The sequence below is a fragment of the Micrasema longulum genome, unplaced genomic scaffold (assembly GCF_059751315.1).
Source record: "Micrasema longulum isolate JH-2025_06_02 unplaced genomic scaffold, ASM5975131v1 h1tg001969l, whole genome shotgun sequence".
NCBI lineage: Eukaryota > Metazoa > Arthropoda > Insecta > Trichoptera > Brachycentridae > Micrasema > Micrasema longulum.
In genome coordinates, this window is record NW_028279142.1 from 275,573 (window position 1) to 295,659 (window position 20,087).

Genomic DNA, 20,087 nt, shown 5'->3' on the forward strand with positions numbered 1-20,087 from the left:
AATTTTGCTTAATAATTGCATGAATAAACATAAAAAAATAATTTATTAACATACCGTTCTGTTGATCTCTGGTGGAATTAAAGAAACGCATTTTAACCATCGAACATAATGACACTCGCACCTTTGATTTTTATTTGACTTCACAAAATGAAGATCAATCTGCAGATAGTAACAGATTTAGCTTTATGCATCACATCACACTGTAACAATCACATTTTGGCGGTACATTATTTATTTTGGTACTGCAAATTTCACTTTGATTACACAGCTGTCAAGTATGGACTTTTTTTAATGATTATTTCTCAAATAAACGAGTTCCCGAGAATTTCGCCGCCGACGTACAAATTAAAACTGTTATAGCGATTATTCAACACATAAAGTATTACGATTCATCCAGGATTTAATTAAATGGTTTCTATTATTATTTTGATCAAACCGACGACATGACAGACGCGCACAACAGACTTCAAGCAATGATTTTATTCGGAGTGAAGTACGCCGCAAATTGTAATGCGAATTGCGTGATTCGGGGACCGGCCGGTAGGGGAAAAAGAGCGCTAACTTGCTCAGATTTTAAAATATTACATAAATCTACGTAAATTTCAGAGAAAAACTGTTTATTTTAATAAGTAAATCATGATTTAATTTTCCTTTAACATACTGTTTTAACGGTTGGATGTATATGAAATAGATATTGTATGTGCACTTCAATAAACGTCATTTCTTTTCTACGGCTAAGAAAGCATTTGCAAGTATTCGTAAATCAATATATAAATGCACCTTACCTAAGTATAATACTGTGTATTGCTTTTTGTTTATGTACATGTCATTTTTTTCGTCAACATGTTTTATATACGTTAAGTTATCTATATAAAAAGGAATTCATTAATACCAAACTAAACTAAATATACATATTTTTAGCAAAATTTATTAATAATAATATGTAAAGTAAACACAGTAGAACTCTGTTTATCCGAACTCCAGCCATCCGGAATTTCAAATATTCAGTTCGTTATTATGAAATAAAAAGTAGAGATGTTTTTAATTTTAATTTGATTGCGCAATTAACTTTGCTCATGTTTAACTAAGTTTTTCATGTGATTCCATTCGCTGTAATATTTCAAAAGCAATAATATCTGTCACCCATTAATCCGAATAGTTAAAGTTTTACTGTACATTCCGTGTCCAGGCGAATGAAGAATACAGTTATTTGTTCGAAATTGAACCAGAACCCCGGATAAATATTTTCTCTCGATGGCTACTCTCAGGTAAAAATCTTAAAAAAGGATATTGAGTGGAGGTACGGCCGCGTCGTAGTGTAATGGTTGGCACGTTTCTCCGCCGCGTTTGAGGTCCCGAGTTCAATTTCTGGCAGGGTCAACGAGAATTTTTTTAAAGGTGGTTGACCGCAATATTTCACTGTCCTTGGACTGGCATCTGGACCGTAAGACTGAACACCTTACCTTAGAAATGTTAATACAATTAACCAAATGCATAATTTAAAAAATATTGGCGGCCTCCGTGCTGTAGTGGTCGAGACGCTTAACTCACACTCCAAAGGTTCCGGGTTCGATTCCCGATGAGAATACAAAAATTGAAATGTGATTTTTCTTAAGTTCCGTGATGTAATTCAAAATAAAATTAATAAAAAAAATCAGTCCTTTTTTTATAAAATTAGCAGTTATACAACAATAAACCAGTCACGTCTCAAAATACATTATTTAATCTATCTTATTTTTTAATTATATTATGTTATTTTTTTCTTAATATTTTTATTCGGGTGATTAATAAAAACAAAATGCTTTCGGGGGTCATTTAACTGGTTTAATTAATTCGCTACTAGAAAATGATAATCAAATTCACTAATTCATTAAATGATTTGATTTATTGTATGTGCTTTTCTTCGACGGCCATCTGTGAAATTGGCGTCGCGGGTTCGATTCCCGCCAGTTGCAAGAAAAAAATCCAAGAAAGGTTTTTTCTCAATGGGTCTGGGTGTTGTGGTGTATTTTTCATTACCTCCTTCCATATCCCCTCTATCCCACCTGCTGACAAGCCTCAAAATAGAGGCTTAGCGGGTTATTCCTTTAAAAAAAAATAATAAAAATAATTGAAAGGCTCTTGGCCTCATAGGGCCTGACTTATAAACCTGGTATAAACTTACGTTAGTCATTCTTATTCCACCACTATGCCTAGGCGTAACCTTTAACCGGGTTTATAAGTAAGGCCCAATGAGTCACGGAAACGTTATTATTATTTTTGTAAAATATATGTATAAATAAAGAAATGAGAAAATAAAAAAATTGTATTATTTTCTGTTAATTCCAATGGTTCTTTTTATTTGCAAAATTTATTATGTCTGTAATTAAATGCATATAATTTATGTTTAATTCTTTATATATTTTTTTAAGTGATTCTTTTTTTAATTTTTGTTCTTTATATCACACGTAATCATTATTTATTTCAAAATAAAAGCCATAAAAGTCATTTAAATTGTAAATAAATGTTATTTTTAATTAATAAATAAATTTTTAAAATGTGGTAGACTGGGGTTCGAATTTTTGACCAGTGACCGTGAGTTTGCGACACTAGCCACGGGACCACAACTTGGTTCAATGTACTTTACAATGTTAAAATTAATAAATAATTTATATTGACCGAGACGGAGAACTTCTTTACAAAATGAACATGAAAATACATGTACTTAATACTAGGCTTATGTTATTGGCATTTGTTTTAAAAAATATATATTTAAAATTAATAAAATAGAAAAAGATTATTTTTACCAAAATCCCGCATATTTATACAAATTTTACTTTTCAAATCCGGTGTGAAAATGTCCATTTGAGGATTACGAAAAATATAACTTAATCATTTAAAAAAATAAGAGATACATATCAATTCCTGTATCATAATATGTAGACTAGTGACATCACAGTCACACAAGAGCTAAAACTATTTTTATTCATTTAAAAAAAATCTTCTTTAAAATTTATTTTTCGAGTATAATACAATCGCTGGCAATAATATTTTTATTTTTCCATAAATACTATTAAAATAAAATATTAATATCGATAATAAAATATAATGGTAAGCTGTGCATAATCGCTTATATGGACCGTTTGCCATTGGATAGAAGCTCCGGGTTGAATTCCTGGGATGGTCAATATGAAACTATTGTTTAATGGGTCGTATCGTGTATTATCTATTCAGTGGTCGTATCACACTATAATATTTTATCATTATTAATCTAGAACCTGAAGCGTGAGATCGACCGCCATACTTTATAGTAAATAGTTGCGATAAGCTGCATTTATTTAATCTTACAGCACCTTATGTTCCATCAGGTGCGGATAAGGCTTTCAAGATGATAATTTTATTTTAAAATTTGTTGGAAATCAACAGTTTGTCACTGATTTTTAATTTCAAACGTATATGTACAAAATATGCATGAATGGACCATTTTTTCTTTTTTTGCTGTGTGTCGTTCTATCTTCTCTTCTCACTCTTTTGTAGAAACATTATGATGGCAATATACTCAATTAGCTGTTAGAGCCTTATTGTTAATAGTATATATTTGTAGGTATAATTAAATATTGATATATTTTAATAAACAAAAATGTAGGTATACAAGTATTGCAAACATAAACAATGTGGATAAAAAATGTTAACTGATTATTTGAAAATAACAGTTTTAATAATTTAAATTATTTCCAGTCATTAAAATATTTTTTAGTTCGATATTACACCCTTGAATGTCTAGACGGGCCGTATTTCTCGCATTGGGCTCGTGGCGAGTACGTGTAACGAGGGCCAGTCTCGTTGAACAGGGTATAATTTGTTTTTTTGTGATTAGGTAGGTACTTTACATTGATGCAGTGTACCATTCACCATTGTGCTTACGTTTGAATATCCTTCTCAATCTAATTTTTGGGTTTCATCCAGTACCTACCTAGATTTAGACAAAATGAAGTTAAAATGCGTTGGTTATTGTTATCTAGAATACAGTATTGAGCTTACCTCCTCTCGGCCTACTGGGGCGGGGCCCACTCCGCCTTCTTCTGCCCGCCTTACACTCGCATCTAATGGGGCTGCCCCTGCCACACTTTCGTCTTGAGGAGCACTCGAAGATCTTCATCATCAGGCACATCACCAGCGCGATCATATCTTGGGCGGCCGGAGCCAACACATTGGGAAACTAATGTTTGTCGCCAATTATTCCAAGCAATAAATCTCGAAAAGAATGTACGGGTATGCTACACTTGACCGAATCAAGTTGTTTTCACAGTTCCAAAATATTGTATAGTCCGTTGAACAACATATCATAGTTTTTTTCTTATATTTCTCAACTTATGTGATACTTAAATGCATAAAGAAGTTTGATTTCTCAAGTAAAGCAACTAAAAAAACATAAAATTTATATTTTCATAAAAAAAATTATAAAGGGGTAAAACGAAATAAAAACTAATATATATTATATTATAATCATAAACACTTTACCATATGATATATAACATAGTAAAATAATAACACTACCTGCCAAAGAGGAGACAAATTAACTGTCAAAACTCTATTTACAAAGGTTTAAAATGAAGAAGTTCAGCTTTACGGGAAATTGGAGATAAAAAATGAATTCTTAATCGCGGTAAAAATTCGGGAATTAAATTGTACCTCGAAGAATGTTGAAGGTAAAAAAAAAATTTTAAAATTCAATAAAATCGAATTTCTTTCCATGACGCCACTAGTTCTTTCGAATCAACCAATGATAAGAGAGTTGTGGAAGATTTCCGGTTTACTTTCCGTCAACGGACCATCGGCATTGAAAGCCCAATCCACTTCGTTTTAAAGGTGGTGTGGCCTCTTTTCAGATCCGCACATTGCAAAAACAATGTTTTTGATTGAACGGTTATTTTTTTAAAAAATATATTTTTTCACAAAAGATTCGCGTTTTTTTATTATAAACATTTACTGCTTTCAATGCTTCTTTTTCCTAGCTTTAATTTTATTTAGTTGTATTTTATTTTATTAGTGACTGTATCTCTTATAAGAAATTGCATTTACCATCGTTAGAATGGACTGCATAAGTCCGTCAAATAAATAAATAAATTCTATTGGCAGAATGGACCAATTGGCAGAACTAACTGAGAAGAAGCGGAAGAGGACTTGAGATGCGGATCAATTTCAGAAATACAAAACTTTAAAAAATCATAACGCTGATAATACGATACATTTTTAAAGAAAATTGATAAAGTCCAAGATACTCGTATTCATTTTTAATTTATATAAGAGCAAGTAGTTAATTTTAATTTGATGGCATTTTCTTTTAATCGTAAAAAAAAAATTTATAAACTCGTAAGAAAATGAGAAACAAATTGTGGTAGAGCGGAATTGAATATCTTACATATTTTTAATTACTTGAAATAATATCATATTATAAGATGACATATATAATTGCTTGAAAAGAGGGTACCGGGAATGTATATTTTAACACTTACTTTGGTAAAATGAAAATATGATGAAATAATGCAATTATGTAAATATTTAAGGTTTATCTTACCGGAAATCGAACCCTAAACTTTAATAGTAGTACCTGCTCAAATCATCAAGATCATAGAATAACGACGGATGTGTGAAAAATGAGATATTTTCTATTATATTTCATATTGAAAAAGTTATATAAAGTTTTTTTTTCCAGGTTTAAAAAAAAAATATTTATCAAAACTTACAATATTTTAGGTTTTTTCAAATGTTTGTTGACAAAACACTGTTTCTTTCTTTGTTGTTCATTCCCTTTCTAAAATGTTCTCTATCTCTGTCGTATTATTTATTTATAACTTACCCAAGTATCAAATGGTATGCTTTTGCGCTTATCGAGTTGAGACATTAAACATGAAAAGGTTTCAAAATGATTTATATTTCAGGCTTACATAAATAAATATACATAAATGTAACTAACTAACCAAAGTACAACGGATATACTTTTGTGCTTATCGAGTTGTGAGATAGTGTCAAAAAAAATTTCAAACCGCTCTCACGTAAAGTTGAAAAAAATCACATGCGTCGTTGTTCTACGATCCCGACGAAATAAATTTATTTTTACGACAAGGCGCTCAAAACTATTTACCAGATAGGGCAAATATTTTAGTTTTGAAAAACGTAATTAACTGAAAACCTTTAAATTGAAACAAATAACACACTAAGAACTAAAATTGATTTTTAATCATTCTCTGTACGCGGTTGTTTATTGACTAAGTAAGATAATGTAATTCGTATCACAATTCCAGGGAATTTTACGACCGCATTGATAAGTGCATAATAATATTATTACAATCTCCATACTGAGTACTAGTTATGTTAAATCATATTATCAAGAAAGCAGGAAAACTTTTGTTTCATTATTATGAGAATGATTGCAGGTTGGTTTTATAAACGTCCGCACGGTCATTTTCATCTACATAAAAATAAGCCAATATTTATAGCAGATTAAGGTGAATTCATTTTTGGCGCTGCAAAAAAAACTCTTTCTAAATTTGTTGCAACAGCTCTGGAAAAACAATTTGAGAAGGGGATATGAAAGTCTAGGCATTTACAGGGCTTATGGCTTGTTATTGGCTGGTTTAAGTGGCCACTTTACGCACTGGTTCAGCCGAATGAATTTCACACACATGATAAAGGTTTCAGCTCTTTTACTCCACAAAGGTCAACAGATGGAAGAGTTGAGGAGATGTGGATGTTTAAACATAGGCATAATTGTAAATATTACGCAGTGTATAAGTGGCCACTTAAACCAGCCAATGACAGCTCATAAGCCCTGTAAATGCCCAGACTTCAATATTTCCTTTTTAAAAATGTTTTTCCTCTCTGTTGCAAAAAAAATATATCTAAATAACTCCGTAGGGAGGAAATCCAGCCGGTCAGCAAATATTTTGACATATTTAAAACATTGTTGAATAATTCTTTCGATTAAAAAGTATTAGGTACTTATTTTTTGTCTCACTAGCTCAATCACAAATAGCTATTGACGTGCTTAAAAACATTCTATGCGTTTGAGAGATCACAATGAACCAAAACGAACATGCTTAAGTTATCGCAGTCATAAGTCAACGCGTGTGTAATCTCTAAGTCAACGCTCGTGTAGGTAAGTTTTTTTTACTCGTAAATAAATACAGTTTACTGGCGAAAAATCGGCGTTTACTACAAAAAATAATACAATATTTTGCATTTGCAAAATATTAAGAAGTATCTGATACAAAAAAGTGAAAATTAAATTACAATTACTATGGCGACTGCTTTTCTTGGCATTTGGCTTGCAAACCGCCAGCTAAATGCAATAAATAGCATGACAAATAATAAATAAATAAACTTATAATATTAGAAATCAACATATGGAAGAGTTGAGGAAATGTGGATGTTCAAACATGGGCAGAATGGTGAATGTTACACAGTGTGTAAAGTGGCCACTTAAACCAGCCAATGACAGGTCATAAGCCCTGTAAATGCCTAGACTTCCATACTCCCTTCTCAAAAATGTTTTCCCTCTGTTGAAATAAATTTAAATATGAACAACTCCCTAGGGATCAAACATTGTTAGAAATCAAACACTGATTTGAGTCTACTGAACACTTTTTTTTATTTTTACAAATATAAAAAGTATAACGAATGTGACATTCGTTTGAAAATACTTTAACAAGGCGAAACAATTGTCACGAAGTTTTTGTTTTTATATTTTTTATATTTGTAAAAATAAAATAAAGTGTTCAGTAGACTCAAATCAGTGTTTGATTTCCAATATTATATGTTTAAATATGGAGTTCTACAAAATAAACACCAAATCAATCAATAATAAATAAATACATAAAAATAGCAGTTTTGGAATATTTTACATATTTACATCGGTGAAATTTAAATATGTGATTGCGCAGCAGGATAATACGTCGCGAAACGTAAATATTTTGACATTTGATTTTAGGTGTTCACGGATGTTCCATTGTGATCGCGAATACGATAAACAACTTTAGTGAGAAATTCTTATCACTTATGCTTATTGTTCCGGACACGCAAAGAACGTTAGAATGGACAAATGAAAGTAATGTAAATGATATATGTAAATGTGTGAATTAATAAACGTAGCTAGGAACCCGGTATTTGTGTGACTGAGCGCTAGGCTCCCAATAAAGATAAATGATTCGCTTTCGAGCCTGGCCTCAGTAATACCGGGGGAATATAGCCAGGGATTAATCTTTATGTATGTATTTATGTATTTCATGTTTGTAAGGCCCTGAAAAGGGCCTATATTGTATTGCCTATATTGTGTATTGTATTGTCATGTTGCGCGCGTCGCGGCTGCCGACGAAATGGCCCGTACGGGCATTGAGCGCCCGTATTTACGCCACCTGCGGCCAGCGGCATGTAGCGAGTGGCGGGGGAGAACTACCCCCACCACTCCGAGGCAGCCGGCGCGGGTGGGATGGCCGACTCACGGAGCCCGACGCGCACCGCTTTATAAGGCGATTATTTTGTAGGAATAAATCAGTTGAGTTCCTAACTCTGAACAGTTCACACGTGTTTTATTCCGTTCTCCGTCCTGTTCGCCTTCCTGCACTTCGCTCTTCGCTCCGCTCTGCCTGCTGACTGCCTTCGCCTCTCTGCACCACTTGGACCGGGTGGAAAGTCCTTTTCAGGGCTATTGAGGTTGACTTGCGGTCGGCGCAGCTGTGCTCCTACCTTCCGACTTTGTCTTTGGCTCTGTCTGGGAGGGCGGCTTCCCACTTACGCCGGGAAGCTTGACTGCGGCAGACGCGGGTGACGAACCGGCGAAACTTTCATCGTGGTAACGCGTACGTTACATTTGGTCCTTCGGAGCTAAGGATCGTCGCCAGTGGTCTCCAGTCTACAGCACAGCTACAGCATGCCGGTCAACAGATCGCCTGTGTCGACGCGTTCGGGAACGCGTCGAGACGCCGGCACGGAGCACGAGGAGGATCGCCAGGAGCCCCAACAGGGGCCTTCACGGGAACATCAGGAGCCCCAACAAGGGCCTCCCATGGAACAACAGGACTCGGACCAGGAATCTTCACCCTCGGAGCGGTCCATCTCGTCGGCAACGCTTCGCCGACACATGGCCGAACGTGAGGAGCATCACAACAGACAGGTGAACAGCCTCAACGAAATCATCGCCACGCTAAAGGCCGCCAACGCGAGGGAAGATGCCAGTCGAGGCGTAGCACTGCCTCAGACGTCTACTGCCGAGGACGACGCGAGAGGCTTCACATCACACGGGACGTCAGAACCTGCTCAGAAGCCGCCTTTGGACGCGTCCAGGGCCGACGTAGCCTTCAGTGCAAGGAAGGCTGCCACCACACGCTACGCCGCTGATCCGGAGGACACCGGAGCGGCGTACACACTTCCGCCGAGCTGCTACGCCGACAGCAGCCGGGTGAGAGATGGGGCCCTAGGAAGGCGCCCTGTCGCAAACACAGCCTTCTCTGGACGAGAAGCCACCACATGCTACGCCGCTGATCCGGAGGACACCGGAGCGGCGTACACACTTCCGCCGAGCTGCTACGCCGACAGCAGCCGGGTGAGAGATGGGGCCCTAGGAAGGCGCCCTGTCGCAACCACAGCCTTCTCTGGACGAGAAGCCACTGCACGCTACGCCGCTGATCCGGAGGACACCGGAGCGGCGCACGCACAGCCATCGGACCGCTACAACGACCACAGCCCGATGAAGGGCCGGAATGTCTGGAGGCACCCGACCGAGGGCGCGGCTAGAGTCTTCAATGGGAGAGAGGCCGCCGCCACACACCCCGCTGCCAGGATGGATGACCCCGAGGCAGCGCAACCACTCCCGAGCCGCTACGATGTGCAGCGTCGGGAAAACAAGGAGCCACCTGTCTACAACCGTAGACAGGACGCCACCGTACGCTACGCTGCCGGGCCAGGTGAGCCCGCAGCAGCACGTACAATACCATTGGGGGGCTACGGTGACCGTGACCCAGTGAGCACGTGGGCCCAGCAAGGGCTGCCCACAGAATATATGCCGCCAGGTGCCAATGGCGAGCATATGACAAAATATGGGCAGCAACCGGAGTGGCACACGTTCATGGCGAGGCAAACAGGCGCCAGGGATCTGCCACAATTCTCCGGGGACCCACTAGAATGGCGGATATTTAAGGCGCAATTTGACCAGTCGACACAGATGTGCTCTCTTACAAACGCGGAGAACATTCTCCGCCTGCAACGAGCCCTCACAGGACGGGCCAAGGCCACTGTGTCATCGTTGCTGGTGGATCCGCAAAACGTGCCGGACATTATGCAGATGCTGGAAGCCGCCTTTGGACATCCGGAGATCGTCGTGGACAGAGTGCTGGAGCGGATCAGAAAGCTCCCTAAACTGGCCGACAACGCATCCCTGGAGTCACTGACTGACTTTGCAGTCGCGATACGGAACGTCGTGTCGACAGTGGAAGGCTTCGATGGGACACACCTCTCCTCTCCGAAGCTACTGTCTGAGATGACGCAAAAGCTGCCACGGGTTGAGCGCATGATGTGGATCATGTCGCGGGCAGATATCTGTCAGAAGGCTACGCCCAGAGACTTGGCACTGTGGCTATCCAAGCTGACTGGGGCAATACCGAACGCGGGCTGCATCGGTATCAATACAGAACCTCCGAGAGTAGAGAGGAAATACGCGCAGGAAAGACACGTACTACTTACTCAAGAAAGGAAGTGCCTGTGTTGTGAGGCCGGTGGACATGAGATGTCACAGTGCCAGAAGTTTCTGCGGAAAAGAGTGAACGAGAGGTGGTCATTTATGCGAGCCAAAGATGTGTGTTACCTGTGCCTGGGATCGGGGCACAAATCAAACAGCTGCGTGGAGGCCAAGTGTAATGAGTGCCGCGGCCGGCACCATCGAGCGCTCCACCAGGGTCGTAGTGACCGGAAGGAAAATGCACCTGTGTACGAAAAAAGTGAATCTGTGTACGAAAACAGTGATTACGTAAACGAACAAAGTGAACTTGTCCACGAGCAGAGTGAACAAGTGTTGTTAACTAGGTGGACAGATGTACCAATTACCTTCAAGGTCGTGCCGATAGCCTTGAAGGGTCCGCGTGGAATCGTGAAAATCCACGCTCTTCTGGACGAAGGATCGTCAGTTACTCTCCTCGAGGAGAATGTCGCCCGTGCTATTGGGGCAACAGGAGATGTTGAGAATCTCAAAATTACCGGCGTGAATGGAAAATCGGACACGCTACATTCAAGACGTGTTGCAATGACTATTGTGAGCAAGGACAAGGAATTTGACGTCCACGCTCGAACAATGCGAGTAATGAACTTGCCGCATCAGAATGCAAGGAACGCGTTGACAAGCAGAAGTGGAGTCAAACCGCAGATGCTAATCGGTCTTGACTACGCCACCCTAATGGTGTCAACCGGCCCTCCGGTGTTACATTCTGATGGGCAGTTGACAGTTGAGACTGCCTTGGGTTCGGTTACCTATGGAGGTACCGTGCACCCTAAATTCAATCCCGACACCGTTGAACGGAGCCGCGCTGCGGATGCGCGCGCGGCGGAGCTGCCGAACAGCTCACCAGAAGAAAGAAGCCTCAATGGGGACTCCCGGGGGGTAATCACCGACGAGCGAAGCCGCGCTACGGATGTGCGCGCAATTGAGCTTCCGACAAGTTTATCCAGCCAGCGAGATTCGGATAAAAATCTTGCGGCGAACTTTGTGGAGCAACAACAGTAAAATGGTGCCGTGCTGCAGATGTGCACGTGGCGGAGCGGCCAAGCAGCTCATCACGAGATCGAGTCGACAGGGGGCTCTTAAGAAAAGTTGCCACAGTAAACTCCATGGGAGTCGACACTGTGGCTCGAAGCCACGTTGCGGGATCACGCACGATGAGACTTCAACCAAGGACAGCCGAGTACTTGAGTGCTTGTGACGGGGGGAGCCCGAATCTCACAAGATCAGGACTAGACTCCGGCAGACCACGCTTTCGAAAGTCAACGAAAGGCGAGTGGTCAAGGAAAAGGGCGCGCAGCAAGGCGCGGCCCTCACTTATGGGTCAACACACTGAGGCCAAAACATCGATCAGAATGCCGCCGGTTGCCCATCGCGGGCTCGAAATCATAGGACCAGCGATGGTCATTACCGGTGGCGGAAAAGGGATCACTACGGGGCACATCGCCCGAACAACGAACGGCGCCCCATCAGGAGCCCCAACAAGGGCCTCCCATGGAACAACAGGACTCGGACCAGGAATCTTCACCCTCGGAGCGGTCCATCTCGTCGGCAACGCTTCGCCGACACATGGCCGAACGTGAGGAGCATCACAACAGACAGGTGAACAGCCTCAACGAAATCATCGCCACGCTAAAGGCCGCCAACGCGAGGGAAGATGCCAGTCGAGGCGTAGCACTGCCTCAGACGTCTACTGCCGAGGACGACGCGAGAGGCTTCACATCACACGGGACGTCAGAACCTGCTCAGAAGCCGCCTTTGGACGCGTCCAGGGCCGACGTAGCCTTCAGTGCAAGGAAGGCTGCCACCACACGCTACGCCGCTGATCCGGAGGACACCGGAGCGGCGTACACACTTCCGCCGAGCTGCTACGCCGACAGCAGCCGGGTGAGAGATGGGGCCCTAGGAAGGCGCCCTGTCGCAAACACAGCCTTCTCTGGACGAGAAGCCACCACATGCTACGCCGCTGATCCGGAGGACACCGGAGCGGCGTACACACTTCCGCCGAGCTGCTACGCCGACAGCAGCCGGGTGAGAGATGGGGCCCTAGGAAGGCGCCCTGTCGCAACCACAGCCTTCTCTGGACGAGAAGCCACTGCACGCTACGCCGCTGATCCGGAGGACACCGGAGCGGCGCACGCACAGCCATCGGACCGCTACAACGACCACAGCCCGATGAAGGGCCGGAATGTCTGGAGGCACCCGACCGAGGGCGCGGCTAGAGTCTTCAATGGGAGAGAGGCCGCCGCCACACACCCCGCTGCCAGGATGGATGACCCCGAGGCAGCGCAACCACTCCCGAGCCGCTACGATGTGCAGCGTCGGGAAAACAAGGAGCCACCTGTCTACAACCGTAGACAGGACGCCACCGTACGCTACGCTGCCGGGCCAGGTGAGCCCGCAGCAGCACGTACAATACCATTGGGGGGCTACGGTGACCGTGACCCAGTGAGCACGTGGGCCCAGCAAGGGCTGCCCACAGAATATATGCCGCCAGGTGCCAATGGCGAGCATATGACAAAATATGGGCAGCAACCGGAGTGGCACACGTTCATGGCGAGGCAAACAGGCGCCAGGGATCTGCCACAATTCTCCGGGGACCCACTAGAATGGCGGATATTTAAGGCGCAATTTGACCAGTCGACACAGATGTGCTCTCTTACAAACGCGGAGAACATTCTCCGCCTGCAACGAGCCCTCACAGGACGGGCCAAGGCCACTGTGTCATCGTTGCTGGTGGATCCGCAAAACGTGCCGGACATTATGCAGATGCTGGAAGCCGCCTTTGGACATCCGGAGATCGTCGTGGACAGAGTGCTGGAGCGGATCAGAAAGCTCCCTAAACTGGCCGACAACGCATCCCTGGAGTCACTGACTGACTTTGCAGTCGCGATACGGAACGTCGTGTCGACAGTGGAAGGCTTCGATGGGACACACCTCTCCTCTCCGAAGCTACTGTCTGAGATGACGCAAAAGCTGCCACGGGTTGAGCGCATGATGTGGATCATGTCGCGGGCAGATATCTGTCAGAAGGCTACGCCCAGAGACTTGGCACTGTGGCTATCCAAGCTGACTGGGGCAATACCGAACGCGGGCTGCATCGGTATCAATACAGAACCTCCGAGAGTAGAGAGGAAATACGCGCAGGAAAGACACGTACTACTTACTCAAGAAAGGAAGTGCCTGTGTTGTGAGGCCGGTGGACATGAGATGTCACAGTGCCAGAAGTTTCTGCGGAAAAGAGTGAACGAGAGGTGGTCATTTATGCGAGCCAAAGATGTGTGTTACCTGTGCCTGGGATCGGGGCACAAATCAAACAGCTGCGTGGAGGCCAAGTGTAATGAGTGCCGCGGCCGGCACCATCGAGCGCTCCACCAGGGTCGTAGTGACCGGAAGGAAAATGCACCTGTGTACGAAAAAAGTGAATCTGTGTACGAAAACAGTGATTACGTAAACGAACAAAGTGAACTTGTCCACGAGCAGAGTGAACAAGTGTTGTTAACTAGGTGGACAGATGTACCAATTACCTTCAAGGTCGTGCCGATAGCCTTGAAGGGTCCGCGTGGAATCGTGAAAATCCACGCTCTTCTGGACGAAGGATCGTCAGTTACTCTCCTCGAGGAGAATGTCGCCCGTGCTATTGGGGCAACAGGAGATGTTGAGAATCTCAAAATTACCGGCGTGAATGGAAAATCGGACACGCTACATTCAAGACGTGTTGCAATGACTATTGTGAGCAAGGACAAGGAATTTGACGTCCACGCTCGAACAATGCGAGTAATGAACTTGCCGCATCAGAATGCAAGGAACGCGTTGACAAGCAGAAGTGGAGTCAAACCGCAGATGCTAATCGGTCTTGACTACGCCACCCTAATGGTGTCAACCGGCCCTCCGGTGTTACATTCTGATGGGCAGTTGACAGTTGAGACTGCCTTGGGTTCGGTTACCTATGGAGGTACCGTGCACCCTAAATTCAATCCCGACACCGTTGAACGGAGCCGCGCTGCGGATGCGCGCGCGGCGGAGCTGCCGAACAGCTCACCAGAAGAAAGAAGCCTCAATGGGGACTCCCGGGGGGTAATCACCGACGAGCGAAGCCGCGCTACGGATGTGCGCGCAATTGAGCTTCCGACAAGTTTATCCAGCCAGCGAGATTCGGATAAAAATCTTGCGGCGAACTTTGTGGGAGCAACAACAGTAAAATGGTGCCGTGCTGCAGATGTGCACGTGGCGGAGCGGCCAAGCAGCTCATCACGAGATCGAGTCGACAGGGGGCTCTTAAGAAAAGTTGCCACAGTAAACTCCATGGGAGTCGACACTGTGGCTCGAAGCCACGTTGCGGGATCACGCACGATGAGACTTCAACCAAGGACAGCCGAGTACTTGAGTGCTTGTGACGGGGGGAGCCCGAATCTCACAAGATCAGGACTAGACTCCGGCAGACCACGCTTTCGAAAGTCAACGAAAGGCGAGTGGTCAAGGAAAAGGGCGCGCAGCAAGGCGCGGCCCTCACTTATGGGTCAACACACTGAGGCCAAAACATCGATCAGAATGCCGCCGGTTGCCCATCGCGGGCTCGAAATCATAGGACCAGCGATGGTCATTACCGGTGGCGGAAAAGGGATCACTACGGGGCACATCGCCCGAACAACGAACGGCGCGGACGAGCGCCTGTCATCTGGGGAAAGATCGCGTCCTCCGAAAGAAAAGAAGAGAACTAATCAGCGTGTCCAGTAGGAAGCTTCGGTACAGGCGAGCTGCACGGGGGGAGTGTTCCGGACACGCAAAGAACGTTAGAATGGACAAATGAAAGTAATGTAAATGATATATGTAAATGTGTGAATTAATAAACGTAGCTAGGAACCCGGTATTTGTGTGACTGAGCGCTAGGCTCCCAATAAAGATAAATGATTCGCTTTCGAGCCTGGCCTCAGTAATACCGGGGGAATATAGCCAGGGATTAATCTTTATGTATGTATTTATGTATTTCATGTTTGTAAGGCCCTGAAAAGGGCCTATATTGTATTGCCTATATTGTGTATTGTATTGTCATGTTGCGCGCGTCGCGGCTGCCGACGAAATGGCCCGTACGGGCATTGAGCGCCCGTATTTACGCCACCTGCGGCCAGCGGCATGTAGCGAGTGGCGGGGGAGAACTACCCCCACCACTCCGAGGCAGCCGGCGCGGGTGGGATGGCCGACTCACGGAGCCCGACGCGCACCGCTTTATAAGGCGATTATTTTGTAGGAATAAATCAGTTGAGTTCCTAACTCTGAACAGTTCACACGTGTTTTATTCCGTTCTCCGTCCTGTTCGCCTTCCTGCACTTCGCTCTTCGCTCCGCTCTGCCTGCTGACTGCCTTCGCCTCTCTGCACCACTTGGACCGGGTGGAAAGTCCTTTTCAGGGCTATTGAGGTTGACTTGCGGTCGGCGCAGCTGTGCTCCTACCTTCCGACTTTGTCTTTGGCTCTGTCTGGGAGGGCGGCTTCCCACTTACGCCGGGAAGCTTGACTGCGGCAGACGCGGGTGACGAACCGGCGAAACTTTCATCGTGGTAACGCGTACGTTACACTTATTAGTTATTATTTTTTCTCATGCATCTCTATAATAATGTATAAATTTATGTGTATGTATATGTATGTGCATGTATGTGTATGTATACATATGTACATGCATGTATGTATATGTGTGTGTGTGTGTATGTGTGTATGTTTTCATAAGTAAATTTATTCAATATTTTTCTATGTACCCATATACCTATGTTGGTACATTTCCTAATTTTTACTTATTATTGTATCTTTTAGTTTTTATTATGTTATCTTTAATTTTAACTAAATTTACATACCTTTGTTTCACTGCTGCACTTGAATGTAATTTCTAAAATATGGAAAAGCCCGTAGGGCGTGTAAGTTAACAAATAAATAAATTAGTACGTCGATAGTTATTTGTGATAGAGCACTGGTTAAAATCCTCTAAAATGGATTGGTTTGCAGTAAAGCTGTGAATCTTTTTCGCCACTACTCCGGTCTGTCTGGTGCGGCCCTCGTTAGCTCTGCCTATGACCTGCAGCTCATTTCCTCGCTTAAAACTTTGAGAAATATAGTACTTTTTAGGATTACAAAAAGGAAAACTCTTCGAAGGTCAAATTCCTCCACAAAAATTCAATAAAAAAAATACTTGTTGCTTTTATGTCAAAATGAGAACATTTTTATATTTAATCAGGTTTTCTTTTTTTATGCATGAAATTTTATATATTTGAATGAAAATGCAACTATGATTTCATTTGACTTTTCTGGTGCAACTGGCTTCAATTAACTAAACTTAATCTTACAGCAACGTTCGTTCACTATAACGACACGTACGCATGCCAAATTAATTTTCAATAGAGGATTCGTTATGATTTTGCGTATATTTCGAATCTGCAAAATGTGTATTCAAATCAGGGAGAAGGGACGTGAAGTATAGGAAGTGACTACAATATAATCCAAGGACGAATTAATTGAGTCAATCAAAATAATTGGATTCAGTTGTTGCACCCCCCCCTTTCAACTGTATTTGGTTTAGATGGAAAATATAAATACACACTGACATTTGTTGAAGCACCTGGAACTATTTAATCTTATATGTAATGTTGGTAATTTAAAAAAAATATTTAAATGGAGTTACATATAAATACACAAATACAAAAAAAACACATGATATTTTTCCACTAATCGCTGTTAAGCTGTAAGCTTATTAAAATGTATTGAATTTTATTTCTCTGTTAAAGAATTTAAAAAATATGTAAAGTTTATATTTGAGGCACTAACTTTGTGGTTATTCATTGTAATAAAATAAATAAAACAACTTTGTTTTCACTGACCGGTTTCAAAGCAAACAAAAGACAAAGTCCATAAATATAATATATCTGGGATATACCAATTAAATTGTAATTATTGCGATTTAATCTACACTGGAAAAACTAAAATAAACTTCAATATAAGAGTAAAAGAACACTTAAGATGCTTAAATAATAATAATTTTTCCGAATTCGCAAATCATCTGATAGAAAATAATCATAAATTCAATAAAGACACTGGATTAAAAGTATTTCATATTGAAAATAAAATTTTAAAATTAGACAACTTTGAAATTAAAAAAGCGATTCATAATATGAAAAAAATAATTAATAACCAAACAAACAATATTTCTTTTAGTTCTCTCTTGTCTAGCTTCGAAAATATTGATATCAAATTACCACCCTTGTAAGGAAAAAAAGACTTGATTTGTTGGGTCCACGTGTAGTATTTAGTGAACATGATAAAAATAAAATAGGAATTGATTCATTAGTTACGTAAACCTTGACGAAGAAGCTTGTTTGCTTTGAAACCGGTGGGTGGAAAAAATAATAATAGTAAGAAAATAGTTGTTAAAAACAAAGTATTATTTATAATTACAAAAAAAATTGTATTTAAAGACTGAAGTATAAGAGGATATTTTGAATCAAATAAAACGCTAATAATTTTTGTGAGCCCTTGTAGACTCGGTTTCGATATACCACATACCAAATTACCTACCTAAATTGATGTATAAATATTATAGATTATACTGTTTATCAACATAGATGGAGAACTTCTTTTAAAAGCGATTGAAAAAATCTAGGCATTACAGGGCTGTTATAAGATGGTTGTTAACACACTTCATTATATTATATTTTCGGCTTTTTTATTCCTTTTTATGCAACAAAACATCACGTCGTTTCCGGGAGTTGGCGGAGAGAATAATTCTTTAAACGATTTGGATGTAGGTACTCAGAATATTGATGGTAAGTAATACTGGATTTTAATAATAAAGTTTCGGTACTACCTGTGGTTTGGAATTATTGCTAGAAGTTAGTATATTCAGTACTTAGGTAGTTTGAAGTTACAGGAAGAGACCGCGCATGTTCTAAAATAACCGTTGGCTAGTAAGAGCGATGACACATAAAGGTTAACAGGAGAGATTAACTAAAGTCTTAGATATGGATGAATGTAGGTAGATGATATTATTAGATATAAGATATTGATTGACTGTTGAATTATTAAGAATATCAGTATTTTTAAAACCACTATGTCGTTTTTCCCGGACCCTAAATTACTCTACAGCGTCAAAATACAACGACGAATAAAATATTTCTGATTTTTTAAATTCACTAATGAAGTATCAAAAATGTGCCTAACTATTGATTATTAAAATAGGGATTTCTAGTTAAAAGTAGGTACCTACCGGGTACTAAAAAAACTATAACAATCAATTTTATGTAGTAGTTACATGAACCAACTTATTGAATAATTTATTGCTCGAAATAGGAAGTCTTTTATTTTGTTTTACCTATAGATAATGCACGAATCAATTTTTTTTTGTATTTTATACGGCTATGATGACGTGCCCATTGACTTATATTGCATTGTAACTTTGTATTAAAAGTATTAGATAAATGACTTTACGTTTTTAACAAAAGATGTGTGTTTCTTTAATTTATTAAAAAATATCTCAATATTCGCATTTTGATAACGCCATGATATAATTTTAAAAGTCTTTTTAACTCGGTAAGATGTTTCATAAAAATATGTTCAAGTATATGGGTACCAACCTATTCCGTTTCGTTTCAGAAATTTTAAAAAAAATGCTTTTCAGTCACGTAAAAGGATTTCAAGATTTGTCTCTAATAGATACAAAAAAATACCATTAGTTTAATATAAATATAACCACGAACTTAATATGCATGCTATTATCGATCTCAAAACTCTGATTAAAACCATAAGATTTTAATCCGGTTCAAAGCCAATCATCGTATTTCAACAATCACATTTCGGAGAAAAACTCACGCCACACAAAGTTTTTCCTTAATTTATCCTTTTGTTCATAAAGTATATCACTTAACACATCGCTTTTAATTCAATATATCCCTTCTCGGTCCCAAACTTTGTCGATAAAACTGGCTAAAGCGTTTAATTTCCTCGCAAAACATAAACAAACTCCTGCCATCTTGCGCACACTTGGCCGCCATCTTGTTGTCGGAAAATGACAAATAAACGCGGGAATCGACAAGTGACAAACGATAACCGGCGACCGAGAGTAACGGCGGGTGCAGACTCGTGGACGTGGAAGGAGAGGCTGAGACAAATAAACAGACGCCGGTCACGTGGTGGATCCATCGGGTTATATTTAAATTAACCCATACTGTGTTCTATGTGATGGCGGACAACATGCGATGGAACATGCGAGCAGATACAGGCGTATGGCTTCGCGGGGCCACCATGCGGTCTCTGGATAATGAACAGTCTTGACCAAAAAAAAACAATTATTTTATTACTCCCAGC

At 41.4% G+C, this 20,087-nt stretch overlaps 1 protein-coding gene across 6 annotated transcripts in view; it reads right to left on the minus strand.

The window, feature by feature from the left end:
- LOC148273376 (uncharacterized) overlaps positions 1-19,862 on the minus strand; it is a 182,252-nt gene extending 162,390 nt beyond the window's left edge. For 2 of the 6 annotated variants that reach the window (XM_088238785.1, XM_088238780.1), the window contains exons 1-2: positions 19,593-19,862; positions 4,021-4,400 (exon numbers count right to left, since the gene is read on the minus strand). In XM_088238785.1, coding sequence (XP_088094911.1) covers positions 4,021-4,165 — 145 coding nt within the window. In that variant the 5' untranslated portion in view covers positions 4,166-4,400; positions 19,593-19,862. Of the gene's footprint in view, positions 1-54; positions 476-4,020; positions 4,401-19,592 lie in introns of those variants that run through there. The other 4 variants (XM_088238784.1, XM_088238783.1, XM_088238781.1 and 1 more) reach the window with 3 other exon arrangements.
- Positions 19,863-20,087: the final 225 nt, after the last annotated feature.